We start from the raw sequence: 21051 nt of genomic DNA, 5'->3' as shown, positions 1-21051 counted from the left end.
TTGCACAATTGTTCCTTAGACTTCGACTTCGACTTAGACTGACTTTGTTGTCATTTTGCATGCACAGGGTGTATACAGAACGAAATTTTGTTGCATACGGCTCAGGATAATGTTTGAGGTTCCAATGTTGTGAGTAAAATAAAATACAGTATAAAATATGAATATAAATCTAAATATAAAATATAAAGTGCAGGACTGACAGTAAAATAGAAGTTATTTAGCTATGTACATGTGCAAGGTACCTAGTTCTTGTGAACTAAATAGGTGAAGCAGTCACCTATTTATCCTCCACAGCACAAAAGGCTGCATGCAAATTTGCATGTGCAAAGTCTCCCAGATTTCTTTTGCTTACACTTTTTGCATGATTTTTTGAGGTGGATCAACACAATTAATTTAGTTAGTTTATTTCTAAACTGTCATTTTATACCCTCTTAGCTTTATTTCAAAGAAAAACATTACTAATTTCTTTTAGAAAAACCTTTGCATATTTCTTGAAACAGATTGTATGTTTTGCAAACTCTATGTACATTTGGCAAAATGACCTGGATAATGCAGCACAACATCATGGATCAGCTGCAAAAGGTCACATCTCTCCAAAAACACTTCATGACGAGTTGTAGGTATCATAGATACCCACCCCCAACATGGACTATTCACATTCCTACATTCTGGCCTGACGGTCAACGGCCACATTTACAATTGAAGAAGAATGCTAATTTGAGCCATCAGAGTCGTCAGGGTGGACTCAGGGCCTTTTGGCCCTGTTCAGCCATTCTGGGGAGAAATCGAAAACCCAGCCATTCTACTTATTGTTTCTTCTGATTTTAAGAAGCCTTCAGATATATGAGTAATGCAGTTTTACTCTGTAGTGTTTTCTGTGGTTTTATTTCCCTTACCACTCCTACCCACCAAATATGGGTGTTGTCCAGCTGTGTTTGTCACAGCGCTAGCTGGTTCAAATGTTTCTCATTATTTCTCTGTCTTTACATTTCTATAAGCAGAGTAGTTATTAATGTTACCATTTCATGGCTTATGAACAAACATCTATCTCACTTCCATGTTTTTTTTTTGTTTTTCCTCATATCTGGAATGCTGCTAACTAAAAATGAGTCTATACAGAAAAACAGAAAGCAATATATTATTAATTTAAAGTTTCTATATTAAAACTTCCCAATTATCATAGGAAAATGAAATATTAATTAAAAAATTTGGTTTTAGTAGCATTTTTTTTAAATAATTGAAACATCATTCTGCACCAATGACTTGTTAAAAACAATTTATTTCCCACTTAACTTTGTTACTTCAATTTCTGATCATTAATAGGCATAAAATGCTTCATTTGCAATTCAGAAAAATTGTTTAAACACAAATAGTTTCATTGGTGAAACTTGATTTTTGACTCTTTCCATGACAACTTTGGCCCAAGTTTTTTTTAACTCCAATCATTTTTCTTTTTGCAGCAATGTGTGAATTCTAGTTTGTTTTTTTTTCCATAAAGGTTTGTTGCTTAAGATGCCTTTCAAAGATGATTCATTGCCAAATATGAGTTAAACTTTTGAAGGCAACAGCTACCTGTACACAAGATGCAAGCCCATATTTGTTTTCTGCTTTCTTCATATGCATTCACAAGTAAAGTGGCTTAAACATTTGCACTGATGTAATTCTAATTAGTAGAGCATCACGATAAAAATTCCTGCATGTCAGGAATTCATTTTAGTGTCCAAGATGACTTACTGTGTCTGCTGCTGAGGACAAAGCTTCCTCATTACTTTTAACAGAAAAGGTCAGGGCTGCAATACACCTCCTAGTCTAGTAAGTGATTGTCAGCATAAATGACTCATGCTTTGTCCCAAACCAGCTTTTCTTCCTGCTTACAAGGAATGCACAAATCAGTGATCAAGGTATCTGACATTGTTCAAGTAATCTTTGAAATATTTTTCATTTGTTTCTGTGCTACAGTGTGCAGTATTGTTGTCTAACTCTCAAAGGACAGCGTTGATGACTGGGGTTCACCCTGGCCTCAAAAACTACCTTCTCTTACACATCAAGTGGTGTAACGTGATTTCCTGCCACACTTTAGTGTGGCAAGAGTTAACTAATAGCTTCTCAGATTTGTTTCTCCTTTTCTTTCTAACTTCCTTCCAAAAGAGGTTAAGACACAAGTGCAACTCTTCACTGAATGTTGCAAAAAAATAAGAAAGAAAGAAAGTGGAAATGTCTCTAATATGTGACCTTTACTGCCAAGAAGAGAACATGGGCCAGTTGTTAGCTGCTGATATGTATGATAGATTTAGATAAAAGAATGCCGTTACACCTTTACTGAGTTTATCAGCAACAGCTGAGGAGATTTTTATTGTATGTCATTGTAAAACATGCAGGAAATGTTCCAGTTTTATTGTTCTATACAGTAAAGGGCAGTGAGGTCTAGTCCATTAATTCCACAGTACTAACTTCCATCATAGTATCTGGTAAAGTTTACCCTTTTTTAACAAAAACTCAAAGAAAATGTGCAAAAATCAGAGTTACACAAAGCATAATGAAAAATATAATGTCTCTGTTGCTATCCTGTAATAGATTAAACCTTAAATATAAATCAAAACTGTGCAAATGAAAGTCTGAACATTTATTTCGAATTGTTAAAATGCAGAAAAATTCAGCATAGTAGATTTTCCATTAGAGTTTGTCAAATTTGGGTCACGTTGGCCAAAATGAAATTATAGTGAGCTTTAGACTTTTCTCAGCCTATATTTTAAAATTTTACATTTCTGAATTTTGTATGCTGCTTATTTTTCACCACAGACTGTATGTTGCGCAACATTTCTGTGACTGTCTTATTTTTCTGTGCTATTGATGGAGCTTTGGCCGTCGTCTACTTTGTGTTATCTCTTTGTCTCTCTAGACAAATACATAATTAAGCTTCTATGCTGTCTCTTTTTTCCTCTTTGACAAAATAAAAACTTCCAAAAAACTTTATATGCTCTCTGAGCTATTGCTGCCTTGAGTTATTGTCACATTATTGCTTATTCTTTCAACAAGAAAATGCCCACATATTTGTATTTCTCAAATTTATGATGCCCAAATTCAAAATATGCAGGCAAATGAGCGAGCTTAAAAAGATTCGAGAACTCTTTAGTTGTGTTATTTACCTTCTGATTACATCAAATATTTAATGATTGACCTCTATATTTCATTTATGTATTATTCACTTACTTGACGTCAGTCAAAGCTGAAGGACTTTGGCTTGTTTTGTGTTAAACTTTATTACAGTGTGCCATGGCAACAGAAAGAAGAAAGCCTTTATATGTGCATCCCCATCTAAAACACACACACACCCTTAAAGTGCTTTTTAAGAAAACATTACATTTGATTTTATATGTATTTTCACTCTTCCTCATCACTCCACTTGCACAAATGCCATTTATTCTATTAACTCATCTCTGTGACTCACATTTTCAGTCAATACCTCATTGTTTGAAAGTGAAAACATTCTGAATTTTTTTTGTATTGCGTTGTATCATGAATGGCTGTTACGAATGACCTTAGTAAAAGTGGCTTTTTATTAAAAGTTTTATCCACAGATGTCAGTGTTAATATGTTTGTGGTTTTTAAATATCTGACCAACCTATCCAAATTGTCATACAGTTGTTTATAGGTTTCTATAGGTTTCTATAGGTTGCTTATAGGTGCAGCTAACTAATCTATTGGGGCCAATTTCCTTAATTTTTTGAGATTGGACGATCTTATCTACCTCCACAAAGGTCTAGAGAGAGATATGACTGACAGGCCCACTGACCAGATCGTGTCTGCACATTTGCAGTTAACAATAGTCACCCCACTCAACAACATTTCAGACAAAAAGTATTGGTATCGGCCAAAATCGGAATCGGCAGGTGAGGCTTTTTAAAGATTGGTAATTGCAATCTACCAGAAAACTGCAATCGGTGCACCAATAGGTCCTAAATGAGATCATTAGTCTTATAAGTTCACCAGAAGCTGTAGCTGGTTAGGCAAAAAGAGTGTTTCCTACAGTACTTTGACAAAGAACAAGAAAGTGACAGAAGCCACACCTGCTGATCCACTGAAGGTTGGGCCAATTTACCGAATATAAGAAGGGAAAGATATCTGAACACAGCATCACTACCCCCAAATATCAAATAACATCTTAGAACACCACAGAAGCCTTCACAGACAAAGGTAAACATTTTCTTTTAATCCATAGAGGAAAATGTTTTCAATTCATTGTATTTTTAACCAGTTGATGTCTGTTTGATGCTTTTCTTCAGAGATGCTTCTCTCTGTCCTCCTTGTGCTGGGCCTCTGCCTGGTGCCCAGTCAATCCAAACCCAAGGGTAAATTTCTCCTGACATAACTTACATGTTTGCTTTTTAAATGCATTATGTTTAAATTGTTCTTCCTGTTTTCCAGAGGAAAGACTCGGCAGTCCTTTTCTTCAGAAATGCTTTGAAGAAGCAAAGAAAATAGTAGACGACGCATACAAATACTCAAGAGAAGAGTCAGTTCATAATGCTTTCCTATCTTGAGTGATGAGCAGTTTTCTGAACTTCAGAGCTCTGGATTTCTTGTTAAAACTGAGAGATATTTCCATTCTCTCTCCTACAGGAGCCTCAGACGGGTCCGCAAGGATGTGGTGCAGCCGCATGACGCTCTTCGTCTCCTGAAGCAGCCTCGTGGAGTGACTCGTTCAGCCGTGCGTTCTGCTGACTACATGGCACAGACTCTCCGTTTGGTCCAAGAGAAAGTACATCGTGTGCACAAGCGCTCCCTCAATGCAACAGGTCAGGCACAGTCAAAGCTGATTTAATTCCTTTTCTGGTACTTTTAACAATCTGATTACATCTAAAAACATATAAGGACACACAGCTCTCTGAACTACACCTTTCAGATTTACTCACGGAACAAGATTTGAAAGAACTTGCCCGGATTACTGGATGTGAGGCTCAAATCAGGAATCCACCATGTCACAACACACCCAATATGAACAAGTATCGCACAATCACCAGCGTCTGCAACAACTTGTAAGTCTTAGATTACAATTAAGATTTTATTGTATTTAAAACAGTTTTGTAGGACCGATTGTTCATCTATCTTAAGAACTTGCTCTTACAAACAAATATAGGGTTTATTGGTACAAATCATAATTTTTAGAAGTTTCTTTTTTAGATCAAAAAGTTGAAACTTACCTCTAGAGAAGTACTTGTGAAATGCATTCTAACATCTTAGGCCATGAACCACAAAAGATGTGTTCACTATGTGGGATTTCAAAAGTTTGAATTCTCAAAATCAGGCTTCCACATTTCTTTTACAGACAAAACCCTCGCCTTGGTGCCTCCAACACCCCATTCACCCGCTGGTTGCCCTCTGAGTACGATGATGGCATCTCCCAACCAAAAGGATGGAACAAAACCCGCAGATTCAACAACTTCTTGCTGCCATTGGTATCAACTTAGCTCCAAAATCCAGACTTATTTATCAAAATATTTGTCTCGAGTTTAAAATTAAATCTTTTTCACTCCACTTTAGGTGCGGCTGGTGTCCAATAACATCTTGAGCACAACAGATGCAGGCGTTGTCAATGACACAGAGTACACTCACATGGTGACCTTGTTTGGCCAGTGGAATGACCATGACCTCACCTTCACACCATTTTCACCAAGTATTCGCTCCTTTAGCAATGGACTGAACTGCGACGAAAGTTGCGAGCAAAGTGAGCCATGCATCCCTATCCCGGTTGGTGTCAAAGCTCAGACCAAATTGTTTAATTTTGCTTCACCTTTCTGTTGTTTTACTTAAAACTCTTGCTTTTGTAACAATCAGATCCCTCCTGGAGATCCCCGGCTTCCTTCCCGCCCAGATAGCTGCATCCCAGCCTTTAGATCTGCTCCTGCCTGTGGAACGGGTTACTCTGCATTTAATTTTGGTGGAGAACCCAGCAAGAGGGAGCAGATCAATTCACTGACGGCCTTTCTGGATCTGGGGCAAGTATATGGCGCAGACGAGAAGCTTGCCCTGAACCTTCGTGACCTCACCAGTGATGCCGGCCTGCTGCGCGTCAACACCGAATTCAGGGACAACGGACGGGAGCTGCTGCCCTTCCACCCCCTGCAGGTGCAAATGTGCGCCACCCGCAGGAGAATCACCAACGACACCAACGCCAGGGAGGTGCCCTGTTTTATTGCAGGTTTGTTAGATTCTCAGTTGAAATTGAGTTGAATGATTGAATAAAAATCATAATAAAAATTATAATACTTAAACAGCAAAATCATAATATAATACTTAGAAATGATAATACTGAAAAAGCAAACCCAGCTATTGGATATTTCGAGATCCAGTATCGCCAATGTTCAATATTAATAAACGACTGATCAACAAATTGTCATTTTCAGCTCATGTCATGGGAGTGGGAGAGTTAGTAGCACTGTTGCCTTGCCTTGTTTCTGCATGTCCTTACTATGCATTAGTAGGTTCTCTCTGGACACTCCATCTTCCTCCCACAGTCCAAAAACATGACTATCAGGTTAATTGGTCTCTCTCTAAATTCTCCTTAGGTGTGGATGTGTATGTGCATGATTGTTTGTCCTATTTCTCTCTGTGATGTCCTTTTTTGGACTCGCAACCTGTCCAGGGTGTGCCTGCCTCTCGTCTGTTGTCTGCTGGAGATAGGCACTCATCACCACAAGTGACCCAACTAGGGATAAGTTTGTTAGATAATGGTTGGGTGGAGTTCTTGTCATATTTTTTAGGTGCCTCCAAAAGTAAAAATGTCAGCAGGAATTGAGCTGTTGCTATATTTCTCCGCAGGTGATGGCCGAGTGGCTGAGAATATTGCCCTGACATCTCTCCACACCCTGTTTGTGCGTGAACACAACCGTTTGGCTCGTCAGCTGAAGAGGCTGAATCAACACTGGGACAGTGAGACTCTCTACCAAGAGGCCCGCAAAATCATGGGTGCTTACACCCAGGTAAAACAACCCAAACAGTCAGCAAGGAGTCTCATTTACTCAAAGACTGTGTTGTTTTCTCATATTCTGGTTTTTGTGTATCAGACGTTTGTTTTCAGGGATTATCTTCCTCACATAGTGGGTCCTGATGCAATGCGCAGACAGCTCGGACGTTACCCTGGCTACAACTCCAATGTTGACCCCAGCATCTCCAATGTGTTTGCGACAGCCGCTTACCGTTTCGCTCACCTGGCAATCCAGCCAGTTTTGTTCCGACTGGATCCAAACAACAGAGAGCACCCTCGTTTCCCCAGTGTCCCCCTGTTCAAGGCTTTCTTCACCCCCTGGAGAGTCATTTTCGAAGGTGTGCCCCACAAAAATAACTGCAGCCATCTTGTCATTGTGCTGTAGGATGAAGCCCTCATTTGTTTTGCTCTCACTCTCCAGGCGGTATCGACCCTTTGCTGCGTGGTCTGATAGGTCGTCCTGCTAAATTGAACACCCAGGATCACATGATGGTGAATGCTCTGAGGGAGAGGTTATTCCAGTTTGTGATGCACCTGGCTCTGGACCTGGGTTCTCTGAACATGCAGAGAAGTCGTGATCACGGCCTGCCTGGTACGTGATTTACTAATTCCACCCTGCAACTGGGAATCTGAACATGATCTCTGACTCAATCCTCGGAGATTTAAGTCTTTGAACATTACCAGCAAATTTGTGAGACTTTCCACTCCATTCTTAGTCATATATACTGATTTTGGAATAACACAGATCATGCCACTAATATCTCAAATTAACATGTAGTTTTATTTGGACAATTATTACTTGTTCTCTCCATCCCTCAACTGTCTCATCCTCATGATTTCTATCACTTCAGGCTACAATGCCTGGCGCAGGTTCTGTGGTCTGTCCCAGCCTAGTAACCAAGCAGAGCTGGCTCAGGTTTTGAGGAATCCCACACTGGCTCAGAAGCTGCTGGAGCTCTACGGGACCCCCGACAACATTGACGTGTGGCTTGGAGGTGTTGCAGAGCCATTTGTGCCTGGCGGCCGCGTGGGTCCTCTGTTCGCCTGCCTCATTGCAACTCAGTTCCAGAGGATTCGTCAGGGTGACAGGTCAGTAAAGCAGAGTAGGGCTAATGAAGAGTACAAAAATAAATTATAGAGTCAAATGGAATGATTTGCTCACTTTCTGGAATATTTCAGACTGTGGCACGAGAACCCTGGCGTTTTCACGCCACAGCAGAGGCAGGCTCTGTCTGCTGTTACACTCTCCAGAATCATCTGTGACAACACCGGCATCACATCTGTGCCCAGTGATGCTTTCAGCGTCGTCTCAAATAGCAACCGTCTGGTGCAGTGCTCCACTCTGCGTCGCCTGGATCTTACTGCATGGAGGGAGAGACCCTCCATGCTCTGTGACTCCGGTGAGAGCTTTTTCATCCTCGGGAGCAATCATCTTACCTGATGTAGTGTTCTCTTTTGTAATCGTGTATGAACTGTATGATTTTGTTTGATATTACAGGATCCTCTGCTGGTTGTTCAGAGTCCAGTGGCAGAGAGGTCAGTTTAACCTTTAATACTGAAATCATGGCACTCTTTTGTCAAAATAAATCTAGGATATTTAAAAATCTGAAGACTTATTTTGATCCTTGTGATGAACAGAACCCAACCCAGACGGACGAACTGAACAATCTGGACCCTCTGGATCTCTAGGACTCACTAGACCCTGTGGACCCTGTAAATGTTCATGATCCTCTGGACCTCCATTAACCTCTGGATCTGCAAGAGCCATTGAAATTTCAGACCAATGAGGTAGTTGATTCTGAGTAGTAATTTCCATAAAGTCTGGAAATCATTTGTATATATTTTGTCATAGCTCAGATTTGGTTGCTTTTTGAATTTTGATTATGTGCTAACAATACTCTGCTCATTTAATTTTCTCAGCATTTTGATTTATTTATGTAATCTCCTCAGACCCATTAAGACCATTCAGCCCCAGATGCCCTCTAGCATCACCAATATTCAAACATCAGTGTCCCTTTTGGGATTATGGTCCATACACAGAGAGATTCATTTGTTTCTGACATAAAGAAACAAAACAAGCCAACACAGATTGTGGACACGTCTATTTATATTCCTCAGTCATTGTCTCTGCACTTTTCCCATTGGAACAGAAATCTGGGATTACAATGAAAATTGTCAAGCTGGCCATCAACATCTTCTTCTCAAGACATTTGTTCTTCACTATGGGACATAAACACACCCTGTGGAGTACTTATTACTTTAGACCAACATTTAGCTTTATACTTTCAAATATAGAACTAGCAACTACTTAGCAACATAGAACAACTGGAATCAACATTTAGTTTAATAGTTACTAATATCATAACCAACCAGTATTTAGCTTTGGATACTTACTAATAGCAGCCCTGAACAAGAATGTGGAGGGCTTATTACTTCAGACCGACATTTAGCTTTTTACTTTTAATATCAGAGCAAGATCTAGAGAAACTCCTGTTAGTTTACTTAGAAACCCAGAAAAAGAATAAAACATGGAGAACCAACATTTAGCTTTATACTATATATTTACTAATAGAATCAAACATTGAGAAACAAACTTAAGATCCATAGAAAACCCTATTACTTTATAGATTATGATCTACTTATTGTTATTAAACATGGGGAACCAATATTCAGTTTTGTACTTTAGTTTTGTTGTTTTCTTTGCATTTTCTTCTAATTCATGTAAAGCATTTTGAACTGCCTTGTTGCTGAAAATTTGCTATATAAATAAAATTACCTTGCCCTCTCCAGGATGAACTTCCCATTGAAAAACACCAGTTTTTTGACTTGTGGGCTTTTAAATTTGTTTACTTCAGTCACTCACAGCAGCAGATGACCAGATAAAGACACACCATACCACTGTATCCTCATTTTACAATTTATTGTAATAATAAAGTATCTTTGTGAGTTTTATGCTAAGACTCACAAGGATATTTGTTCCATGGGTTTAAATTGAACTAATGTGTTTAACTCTGTTACAACTTACAGTATGTTAAACCAAAAATTAGCATTTGGCCAAGTTTGATGGGATTAACCAGTATTAAATTGTGAACATGTTATGCACTAATAACCAGTACCTTAAAATGTTATGTTTTGCTTTGTTTGCTAATAGTTTGGTTTACTGCAACTTTGTTGTCTTATATTGAATATTGCATTCAATAAAGCAATTGAGCAATCACTGATTTTATAATTTTTTTATTACTGATTTGTTGCAAATTTAAAACAACTGTTTTTAAAGTAAGGAGCTGCAAAACATTAAAAAGGAGGACTCGGAGATGTTAGATGTGGAATACACTTAATGACATGTCTTGCAAAGTTGTGGCCAAAACATACAAATAAATGTATCATTTATTGTAGTAGCAAAATCTCACACTGCAAATTTGGCAAAAAAAAAGAAAAGAAAAAGAAAAATTCACTCTTAAAGTTGATTATAAAAAGGAAGGAAAATGTGTCTAACAAAATCACATCTGAGAAGATAAATGTGTGGATGTGCCATAACCTTCTTCAGCTTAGCAAAAACAAAACTGAAGTTACTATCTTTGAACCTAAAAAGGAACGATCTGGAGTCAACACACAGCTTCAGTTGCTTCAGCTGGAAACTAGCAATCAATCCCAAAATGTAGGTGTAGTGATGGACTCCGGCTCAAACCTTTAGAGTCAGTTATTCCTTAAAGGTGGGCTCATAGTTGATGCATTTAACAAAGCCGGGAACATGGACCAATCACACTTTTGGGGCTTTGCGCCATGCGCTGCCACAGCTGAGTTGCTAAAGTTTACCTCAGCGCCTTTCACTCAAACTGGACACAGGCTGACCTGTATCTCAACTCCCTGTGGAATGCTGTTGTGGACGGTAAGGACGTCATCCACACAGGTATCCTTCTCCAAGACTTGGCACTCCTCCTCCAGTGAGAAAAGGCCTTGAGCTTTGCAGTTTCTCTCACTTCAAATAGTGCAGTGCATTCAGCTGGACTTTAGAACTGAGGTGCTGTGCTAAAACCTCCTGGTTTTAGTGAGTTTTAGTCAGCTCCCTGAATCAGCTGCAGCTGTTTGATTGACTGACTTTTCAGGAAAATGTGTGAAGACGCTGTTGCAGTAATCAGTTACTCACTTAACCTCATGACAGTCAAGATCAAGGAACTTCAGCTTGTTTATCACAGTGACAACAATAGCATGAAAAACCCATTGTATGTGCAGAAAAGACATGCCCACCATAAAACACAGACATACTTACGCTGCTTTTCAAAGAAACATAATGATTAACTTTACATTTATTGTTCCTCTTCCTTGTCTTGAACAAATGCAATATTGCTTTCTTATTTCCTTAAGCTCTGTGACTCACACTTTCAGTCATTACAGCATTGTTTTCAAATGAAAATATTCTGGATTTTTTTTTCTATTAAATGCTAAATAGAAAAATTAAGACACTGTGCTTTTGACACTTTGAATTTCATATTATTTAGATTTCTTAACTTCATTTTATAAAGACTAAGCTGTTTTTGCTTTTTATTTTACTTTTCCTATCTGTAGTTTCTGTTGTTCTACAAAAGGCTGAAACCACTGTACCATCAGTAAAGAAAAGCTTTTTCCAAAAGCAAGTGTCCTTCTCTTCCTTTGTCACTGATTTCATTTATATCATAATAAAAGTTTATGATAGATAAGATAAGATCAGATTTATTTGTCATTGTCATCAACAGGTTACAACGAGATTGAGATTTGCTCGACTCGAGTTAAGATGCAGGTTATGTGTATATACATAATATACAAAGATAAAGAAATAAATAGTACAAAATGAGAAATAAATAGACATCAGAAGATGGTTGCAGTGCCTGGAGGTGTCGCAACAGAATTGACATTTATAACAAAGTGTTGTCAAGAGCAGAAGTTCTTATGCCTTTGAATTTAGTGCCATGATTGCCATCGGGTAAAAACTGTTTTTTAGGCGATTTGTCCTGGTTTTTATTGCTCTGTATCTCTTGCCTGATGGCAGCAGCTGGAAGAGACCATGGCCAGGGTGTGAAGAGTCATTTAAAATGTCCAAAACTTTCTTGTGGAACCTGGAAGTGTAAATCTGTTCCATAGTGGGGAGGGGGCAGCCTATGGTTCTCTCTGCTGCCCTAACAACCCTCTGGAGCGCCTTCTTGTCCGCAGATGTGCTGCTGCCGTACCAGACACACAGACTGTACGTGAGCACACTCTCTATGAAAGAAGGCCTGCAGCAGGTCTGAGGGGAGACGGTTCTTCTTGAGTATTCTCAGAAAGTACAGTCTCTGCTGTGCCTTCTTCAACAGCTCCTTGGTGTTGGTGCTCCAGGTTAGCTTGTCCTCCAACTCCATGCCCAGAAACCTGAACACTGGGACCCTCTCCACACAGGTCCCACTGATGGTGAGAGGCTGGATGTCCGTTTTGTTCTTCCTGAAGTCGATCACCAGCTCCTTTGTTTTGGAGGTGTTGAGGAGCAGGTTATTGACTTTGCACCACTCTGAGAGCCGCTTCACCTCATCCCTGTACTCCAGCTCCCCCTTCCCGCCTGAGATGAGACCAACAACAGTCGTGTCATCTGCAAACTTTATGATCTTGTTGCTGAGGTGGTTGGAGACACAGTCATGAGTGTAGAGGGTGTAGAGAAGTGGGCTGAGCACGCAACCCTGTGGCGATCCGGTGTTCAGGCTCAGAGCAGTGGAGGTGTGGGGGCCCAGTCTGACCCTCTGGGAGCGACCTGTTAGGAAGTCCAGGATCCAACTGCAGATGGCTGATGGGAGCCCAAGGTTTGCTAGCTTGGACACCAGACGTTGGGAAAGTATAGTATTAAATGCTGAGCTGAAGTCCACAAAGAGCATTCTGATGTAGCTCCCCTGCTTATGAAGCTAGATTAAATCTTTTGATATGAATCTAACTCAAGATGTTGGTTCATTCCACTTTAATTCTCTTTTGTGGTTCAAGCAGAAAACAGTATAATGTTTATATGTTTATTTTGGGTTATATCATTAATGACTATATTAACAAGGTGAAAATTAACTGTCAAAAATGTTGAAGTAGAGGAAATTTCTATTTTGGAGCGATAGTTTAGCTTTAGCTAGTTTAGCAAACGTGCAAATGCTAAAGTAAAACTTGCTTGTTGTTATTTAGTTTACCAAAGTATGACTCAACACAGAAAAATGATTTGAAACCAAACAAATCTATATCACTTCATTTCATTGATAGAAATGAAACAAGTTTCAGTGTTTGGCCGGATTTTTTGTTGCTCCTCTACCTTCATCAAATTACCTTTGAAAAATTACATTGAAAAGTGACTTTTGATTAAAATGATTGAAACGTTTTATCCTCAGATGTCAATGTTTGCGCCGCTTTCTGACCAACCCATCCAACAGAACTTATTGTACTATTATTTATAGGTTTTTAAAGAACACTGTTAGTCATATCAGTTGACCAGAAGCTGTGACTGATTAGACAAACAAAGTGTTTCCTGCAAGAGTTTGATAAGGAAGAAGGAAATGCATTTTCTGACAGTAGCCGCACCTGTTCATCCCGTAAAGGAGGCGAGGCATTGGGTCAGTCTACTGAATATAAGGAGGGCCAGAGAGTTGAACACAGCATCACTACCTCCAGATCTCAAAGAGCATCTAAGAACGCCACAGAAGCTTTCACAGACAAAGGTAAAAATATTTATTATAGACCATAGAGGAAAGAGTTTGCAATTCATTGTGTTTTTAATCAGTTGATGTCTGTTTGATGTTTTGCTTTAGAGATGCTTCTCTCTGTATTTCTTATCCTGGGCATTAGCCTGGTGCCCAGTCAATCCAAACCTACAGGTAAATTTATCCTGAGAATTTTTTATTTTTTTACATATATGCTTTGTGAATGCCTGATGTTTAAGCTGTTCTTATTTTTCAGGCGAAAGACTCGGCAGTCCTTTTCTTCAGAAATGCTTTGAAGAAGCAAAGAAAATAGTAGACGATGCATACAAATACTCAAGAGAAGAGTCAGTTCATAATGCTTTCCTATCTTGAGTGATGAGCAGTTTTCTGAACTTCAGAGCTCTGGATTTCTTGTTAAAACTGAGAGATATTTCCATTCTCTCTCCTACAGGAGCCTCAGACGAGTCCGCAGGGATGCGGTGAAGCCGCATGATGCTCTTCGTCTCCTGAAGCAGCCTCGTGGAGACACTCGTTCAGCCGTGCGTTCTGCTGACTACATGGCACAGACTCTCCGTTTGGTCCAAGAGAAAGTACATCGTGTGCACAAGCGCTCCCTCAATGCAACAGGTCAGGCACAGTCAAAGCTGATTTAATTCCTTTTCTGGTAGAAAGCCTTGTGCTTCCGATTTACAATTTTAGTATACTTAGAAGTCAATAAGGACACATGGATTGTTGAACTATACATTTCAGATTTGCTCACTGACCAAGACATTAGAGAACTTGCCCGGATTACTGGATGTGAGGCTCGAATCAGGAATCCATCATGTCTCAACACACCAAATATCAACAAGTATCGCACAGCCACCAGCGTCTGCAACAACTTGTAAGTTTTTATGACAAAGAATAATTTTCTTTAATCTAGTTTTATAGAAATGATTGATCAGCTATCTTGTCAAATTGGTTTTAGGAATAAATTTGGGATTTATTGGTGCAAGGCTTCATTTTTAGAAGCTCCTTTTTTAACTTACCCACTAGAGAAGTACTTGTGAAATGCACTATAACTTCTTAGGCCATTCATCTCAAAAGATATGTTCCCTTCTGTTGAATTTCAACAGTAAGATATCCAATCTTGAATCTTCCACATTTCTTTTACAGAAAAAACCCTCGCCTTGGTGCCTCCAACACCCCATTCACCCGCTGGTTGCCCTCTGAGTACGATGATGGCATCTCCCAACCAAAAGGATGGAACAAAAACCGCAAATTCAACAACTTCTTGCTGCCATTGGTATCAACTTAGCTCCAAAATCCAGACTTATTTATCAAAATATTTGTCTCAAGTTTAAAATTAAATATTTTTCTCTCCACTTTTAGGTGCGGCAGGTGTCCAATAACATCTTGAGCACAACAGATGCAGGCGTTGTCAATGACACAGAGTACTCTCACATGGTGACCATGTTTGGCCAGTGGAATGACCATGACCTCAGCTTCACACCATTTTCACCAAGTATTCGCTCCTTTAGCAATGGACTGAACTGCGACGAAAGTTGCGAGCAAAGTGAGCCATGCATCCCTATCCCGGTTGGTGTCAAAGCTCAGACCAAATTGTTTAATTTTGCTTCACCTTTCTGTTGTTTTACTTAAAACTCTTGCTTTTGTAACGATCAGATCCCTCCTGGAGATCCCCGGATTCCCTCCCGCCCAGACGTCTGCATCCCAGCCTTTAGATCTGCTCCTGCCTGTGGAACGGGTTACTCTGCATTTAATTTTGGTGGAGAACCCAGCAAGAGGGAGCAGATCAATTCACTGACGGCCTTTCTGGATCTGGGGCAAGTATATGGCTCAAACGAGAAGCTTGCCCTGAACCTTCGTGACCTCACCAGTGATGCCGGCCTGCTGCGCGTCAACACCGAATTCACGGACAACGGACGGGAGCTGCTGCCCTTCCACCCCCTGCAGGTGCAAATGTGCGCCACCCGCAGGAGAATCACCAACGACACCAACGCCAGGGAGGTGCCCTGTTTTATTGCAGGTTTGTTAGATTCTAAGGAGAAATTGAGTTGAATGATTGAATACATAATCTTTCACTAACAAAAAAATAATTATAACAAAAGGACAAGTCTCAAAACAGTATATTTTTTTAAAGGATCAAGCAGTCACTATGTTGCTTAATCCTTTAAACATAAAAAAATAATATTGCTCAAATACTTAATCTGTGTAGTCAGTCTCATAGCAATAACAGAACAAACTGAAACAAAATTCAGCAGCAAGATAACACAAGTTATGAAACACAGGATTTGCTAATGAGCAAACCCTCACGTCTATATTTCAAGTCCTAGCATCTCCAATGTTCAACATTAACAAATTACTGTTGACCAAATTATAATTATAGCCATTTGTCATTTTTAGGTGCCTCCAAAAGTAAAAATTTCAGCAGGAATTGATCTGTTGCTATATTTCTCCGCAGGTGATGGCCGAGTGGATGAGAATATTGCCCTGACATCTCTCCACACCCTGTTTGTGCGTGAACACAACCGTTTGGCTCGTCAGCTGAAGAGGCTGAATCAACACTGGGACAGTGAGACTCTCTACCAAGAGGCCCGCAAGATCATGGGTGCTTACACCCAGGTAAAACAACCCAAACAGTCAGCAAGGAGTCTCATTTTACTCAAAGACTGTGTTGTTTTCTCATATTCTGGCTTTTGTGTATCAGATGTTTGTCTTCAGGGATTATCTTCCTCACATAGTGGGTCCTGATGCAATGCGCAGACAGCTCGGTCGTTACCCTGGCTACAACTCCAATGTTGACCCCAGCATCTCCAATGTGTTTGCGACAGCCGCTTACCGTTTCGCTCACCTGGCAATCCAGCCAGTTTTGTTCCGACTGGATCCAAACTACAGAGAGCACCCTGGTTTCCCCAGTGTCCCCCTGTTCAAGGCTTTCTTCACCCCCTGGAGAGTCATTTTCGAAGGTGTGCCCCACAAAATAACTGCAGCCATCTTGTCATTGTGCTGTAGGATGAAGCCCTCATTTGTTTTGCTCTCACTCTCCAGGTGGAGTCGACCCTTTGCTGCGTGGTCTGATAGGACGTCCTGCTAAACTGGGCACTCAAGACAACATGTTGGTGGATGCTCTGAGGGAGAGGTTGTTTGAATTCATCCAGCACCTGGCTCTGGACCTGGGTTCTCTGAACATGCAGAGAGGTCGTGATCATGGCCTGCCTGGTACGTGATTTACTAATTCCACCCTGCAACTGGGAATCTGAACATGATCTCTGACCCAATCCTCAAAGACCTACATCAGTAGTCTCAAACTCCCTTCCTCAAGAGCTGGTGTCCTGCAAATTGTATATCTCTCTGCTTCAGCACACCTTAATACACTATTATCTCATTAGCACAGCTCTTTGGAGTTATATGGACATTTTATTCAAGTGTCGAGGAGAAGAGATACATAAAAAAGATGCAGGACTCTGATCCTCGAGGAATGTAGTTTGAGACAACTGATCTGAGTAAGAAAATTTGTTAGCCTCTCTTTTGTCCTCTAGTGTTCAACAGATAGCCTCAGATACAATGCCAAGTAATAAATCGCAGATTAGCCTAGAAGACAGCATCATACGCTACGCTGATGACCTATTATTGTATTTACTATTGTTGCAAAATTAATAATTAATAATAATTATTCTTAATATCAAAGTCTAAATAAAATTTGATGCTACAAATAGAATTAATATGTCTTATTTGGACAAGCATTTCTTGATTTCTCAACTTTCTCATCCTCATGATTTCTATCACTTCAGGCTACAATGCCTGGCGCAGGTTCTGTGGTCTGTCCCAGCCTAGTAACCAGGCAGAGCTGGCTCAGGTTTTGAGGAATCCCACCCTGGCTCAGAAGCTGCTGGAGCTCTACGGGACCCCCGACAACATTGACGTGTGGCTTGGAGGTGTCGCAGAGCCATTTGTGCCTGGCGGCCGCGTGGGTCCTCTGTTCGCCTGCCTCATTGCAACTCAGTTCCAGAGGATTCGTCAGGGTGACAGGTCAGTAAAGCAGAGTAGGACTGTTTGATTTCTTTTCACAAGAAGAAATCGTAGATTTGAATGGAATTATTTACCAAAATTCTGTAATTTTTCAGGCTGTGGTTCCAGAACCCCGGCGTTTTCACGCCACAGCAAAGGCAGGCTCTGTCTGCTGTTACACTCTCCAGAGTGATCTGTGACAACACCGGCATCACATCTGTGCCCAGTGATGCTTTTAGCGTCGTCTCCAATAGGAACCGTCTGGTGCAGTGCAACACTATGCGTCGTCTGGATCTGTTTCCATGGAGGGAAAGACCCTGTGGCATCGGTAAGAACTTGTTCATCCAAGGGACCAATCTAAGCACAGTTTTACACAATGTAATGTGCTTTCTTGTAATCATGTGTATAAAAACTTATTATGTTTGATGACTCAGGATCTCCTACTAATTGTTTGAAGTCCAATGACGGAGAGGTCAGTTTCACCTTTATTACTGAAATAATGTCACACATTGTCAAAGGAATCTTTTAAAATCCAAAGACTTAATGTGATGTTTATTTCTTCTTGATAAACAGAACCCAACCCAGACAGATGAACTCAACAATCTGAATCCCCAGAACCCACTGGATCCACAAGACCCATTGGAACTTGAGACCAATCAGGTAGTTGATTCTGAATAGTAATTTCATAAAGTCTGCAGTTCATTTGTGTGTCTTTTTGTCATAGCTCAGATTTGGTTGCTTTATGAATTTTGATTATTATGTGCAAGCAATACTCCACTCATTTCATCTTCTCAGCATTTTGACAAAATGTATGTTTCTCCTCAGATCCAGTAAGGACATTCAGCCCCAGATGCCCTCTAGGATCACCAATATTCAAACATCTGGGTATGGGCCGTAATCCCTCTTGGGAGAGATTCATTTGTTTCCGTCATAAAGAAACATAACAAGCCAACAAAGATCACGGACAGACCTGTTTATTTTCGTTAGTCATTGATTCTGCACTTCTTCCATCGGAGCAGAAAGCTGGGATTACAATGGAAATTGTCAAGCTGGCCATCAACATCTTCTTCTTGGGACATTTGTTCTTCACTATGGGACATAAACGCTCTCTTTCCAGGATTAACTTCATATTAAAAAACGCCAGTGACTTGTGGGCTTTTAAATTTGTTTACATCAGCCATTCGCAGCAGCAGATGACCAGAAAAAGACACAGCATACCACTGTATCCTCATTTTACTCTTTACTGTAATAATTAGGCATTTTTGTTAGTTTTAGCTTCGTAGCAATGGGTTTTGATTGAACAAATGTTTTTGACTCTGTTACAACTGTGTCTATTTTACCAAAAAATCAACATTACGATCATTTTGATGGGATCAACCAGTGTTAATTATGAACATGTTTTGCACTAATTCCTTTACCTTCAAATATTATGTTATGATTTATCTGATCATATTTTTGTTTTACTGCACCTTTGTTGTTTTACATTGAATGTTGCGTTCAATAAAGAAATTGAGCGATCGCTGTTTTGTATGAGTTTTTTATTGATGAGTTGGTGCAAAGTAAAAAATCCGATTTTTAAAAGTAGGAGGAGTCGTGGAACATCTAAAAGGGAAACTCAACAATATTGAAGATTCACTGCCTTGCACATTAACTGACATTGCTTGAAAAGATGTAGAGAAAACATCAAAATATATATTCCATATTTTAATGTAACAGCTTAATTTCACACTAAATGCCATAAAAAAGTGCAGCAGATGTCTCTTGAAACTCCTTAGTGCTGGACATCAAGATACTTGTCTTCTGTCACTGCCCACTTTCAGGAAATGAGCTGTTGCTGTGTTTCTCTGCAGATGATCCCCGTGTGGATGAGAACATCGCCCTGACATCTATCCACACCCTGTTCATTCAGATCAACCCACATAAGAAGAAAAACTAATTAAAAGGAGTGCTTTTGTTATGTTAACAATTTCAAAGGAATAGGCAGTTGGGGGCAAACACATGACGTGTACGGTTTTCTTTTTGTAGAAAAATGTATATAAAGTATTATTTTTGCTTGACGTTACAGGATCTCCTGATAGTTGTGTAGAATTCAGTGGTGGAGAGTCAGTGTAACCTTTATTGCTGAAACCATTTAGTTTTTGTCAAACAATGCTGGGAAATTTTAAGACCCAAAGATGTAATTTGATATTTATTTCCTTTTCATATACAGAACCCAACCCAGACAGATGAACTGAACAATCAGGACCCACAGGATCTCCAGGAACCTCTGGACCTGCAAGAGCCTCTGGGCCTTGAGGTAGTTGATTCTGTAATAGTTTGTATATTTTTTCCTAGCTCAGATTTAGTTGCTTTATGAGGCGATAAGAACTTTGATTATTATGTGCAAACAATACTTTACTCGTTTCATTTTTTCAACTTTCTGACACAATTTTTTATTTCCCCTCTGATCCAGTGAAGGTCCTTCAAAATCTGTTCACATCGGTTAGCCACTGCAGCAGATGATCAGATAAAGACACACCATACAACTGTATCCTCATTTACTGTAATAATAAGACATTTTGTTAGTTTTAGCTAAATAAGCATGGGTTTTAATTGAACGAGTCTGTTTAACTCTGTTACAGCTTATAGTCTATTAAACCAAAAATCAATACTGAGTCAATTTTGATTGGATTAACCAGTATTAAGTTATAAATATGCTATACAAATCATGGTAGCTTAAAAATGTTATATTTTAAGCTTCGTCTGCCAATATTTTTGTTTTACTGCAATTTTGTTGTCTTATATTGAATTGCATTCTCCCTCAGAAATACAGATCTTTTGTCAATGTGAAATTATGTTATTAAAAAATGTTAAAAGTGAAAAATTAAAAATATATGTTTGACACACAGTACCAATACAAGATAAAGTAGAAAAATTGTGACTATTTGAACCAAAGTAAACAAAAAGAAAAAAGAATGTGATTACTTTATACTTCAGCAGAAATACTCTTTTTATTTAGATGTTATATATATATATATATAATTTATAGGATAATCTCTTTTTTTCCAGCTGTTCTGATTAGTTCGATGCTTTAATTTGCAGCAAGAAATTATTTTCAAATGAGAGACAAGTTATCAGAGTGTGACCAACAGAGGGAGCCAATGTTCCTCTGCCACATTTTAAAATATCATTAGTCCTCACTTATGTTCAAAACCTTCAGCTACACAATGAATCCTTCAACTTTTTTTCTATATGATAGAAAAAAAGATTTAAAAAATATGTTTGCATTGCTTCAAAACGCTCGCTTTTATTTATAAGCTGAAGAAAAACAACCTAATGTGATTCCTTCTTTTGACTAATTTCTTTAGAATCCAGATTTGGCAGCTGGGTGAATCTTAATTT

At 39.4% G+C, this 21051-nt stretch overlaps 2 protein-coding genes across 2 annotated transcripts; both read left to right on the top strand.

Moving 5' to 3' along the window:
• Positions 1-4065: 4065 nt before the first annotated feature.
• On the top strand, positions 4066-10202 carry LOC114150086 (eosinophil peroxidase-like). The gene is made up of 15 exons (XM_028026298.1): positions 4066-4194; positions 4284-4349; positions 4426-4513; positions 4621-4796; positions 4904-5036; positions 5327-5456; positions 5542-5748; positions 5836-6199; positions 6820-6980; positions 7065-7323; positions 7407-7577; positions 7837-8074; positions 8165-8385; positions 8484-8521; positions 8624-10202. Exons 2-15 carry the CDS (start codon positions 4286-4288, stop codon positions 8672-8674), a joined length of 2301 nt encoding a protein of 766 aa, XP_027882099.1. The 5' UTR covers positions 4066-4194; positions 4284-4285; the 3' UTR covers positions 8675-10202.
• A 3458-nt stretch (positions 10203-13660) lies between these two features.
• LOC114150084 (eosinophil peroxidase-like) lies at positions 13661-19121 on the top strand. Its single transcript, XM_028026296.1, has 16 exons — positions 13661-13677; positions 13768-13833; positions 13916-14003; positions 14111-14286; positions 14410-14542; positions 14815-14944; positions 15031-15237; positions 15325-15688; positions 16124-16284; positions 16370-16628; positions 16711-16881; positions 17454-17691; positions 17787-17998; positions 18105-18142; positions 18244-18330; positions 18496-19121. The coding sequence occupies exons 2-16, from the start codon at positions 13770-13772 to the stop codon at positions 18502-18504; spliced, it is 2337 nt and encodes a 778-aa protein (XP_027882097.1). The 5' UTR covers positions 13661-13677; positions 13768-13769; the 3' UTR covers positions 18505-19121.
• The last annotated feature ends 1930 nt before the right edge of the window (positions 19122-21051 follow it).

The sequence above is a fragment of the Xiphophorus couchianus genome, chromosome 8 (assembly GCF_001444195.1).
Source record: "Xiphophorus couchianus chromosome 8, X_couchianus-1.0, whole genome shotgun sequence".
Classification (NCBI taxonomy): Eukaryota; Metazoa; Chordata; class Actinopteri; order Cyprinodontiformes; family Poeciliidae; genus Xiphophorus; species Xiphophorus couchianus.
This window is presented reverse-complemented; position numbering and strand designations above follow the sequence as displayed.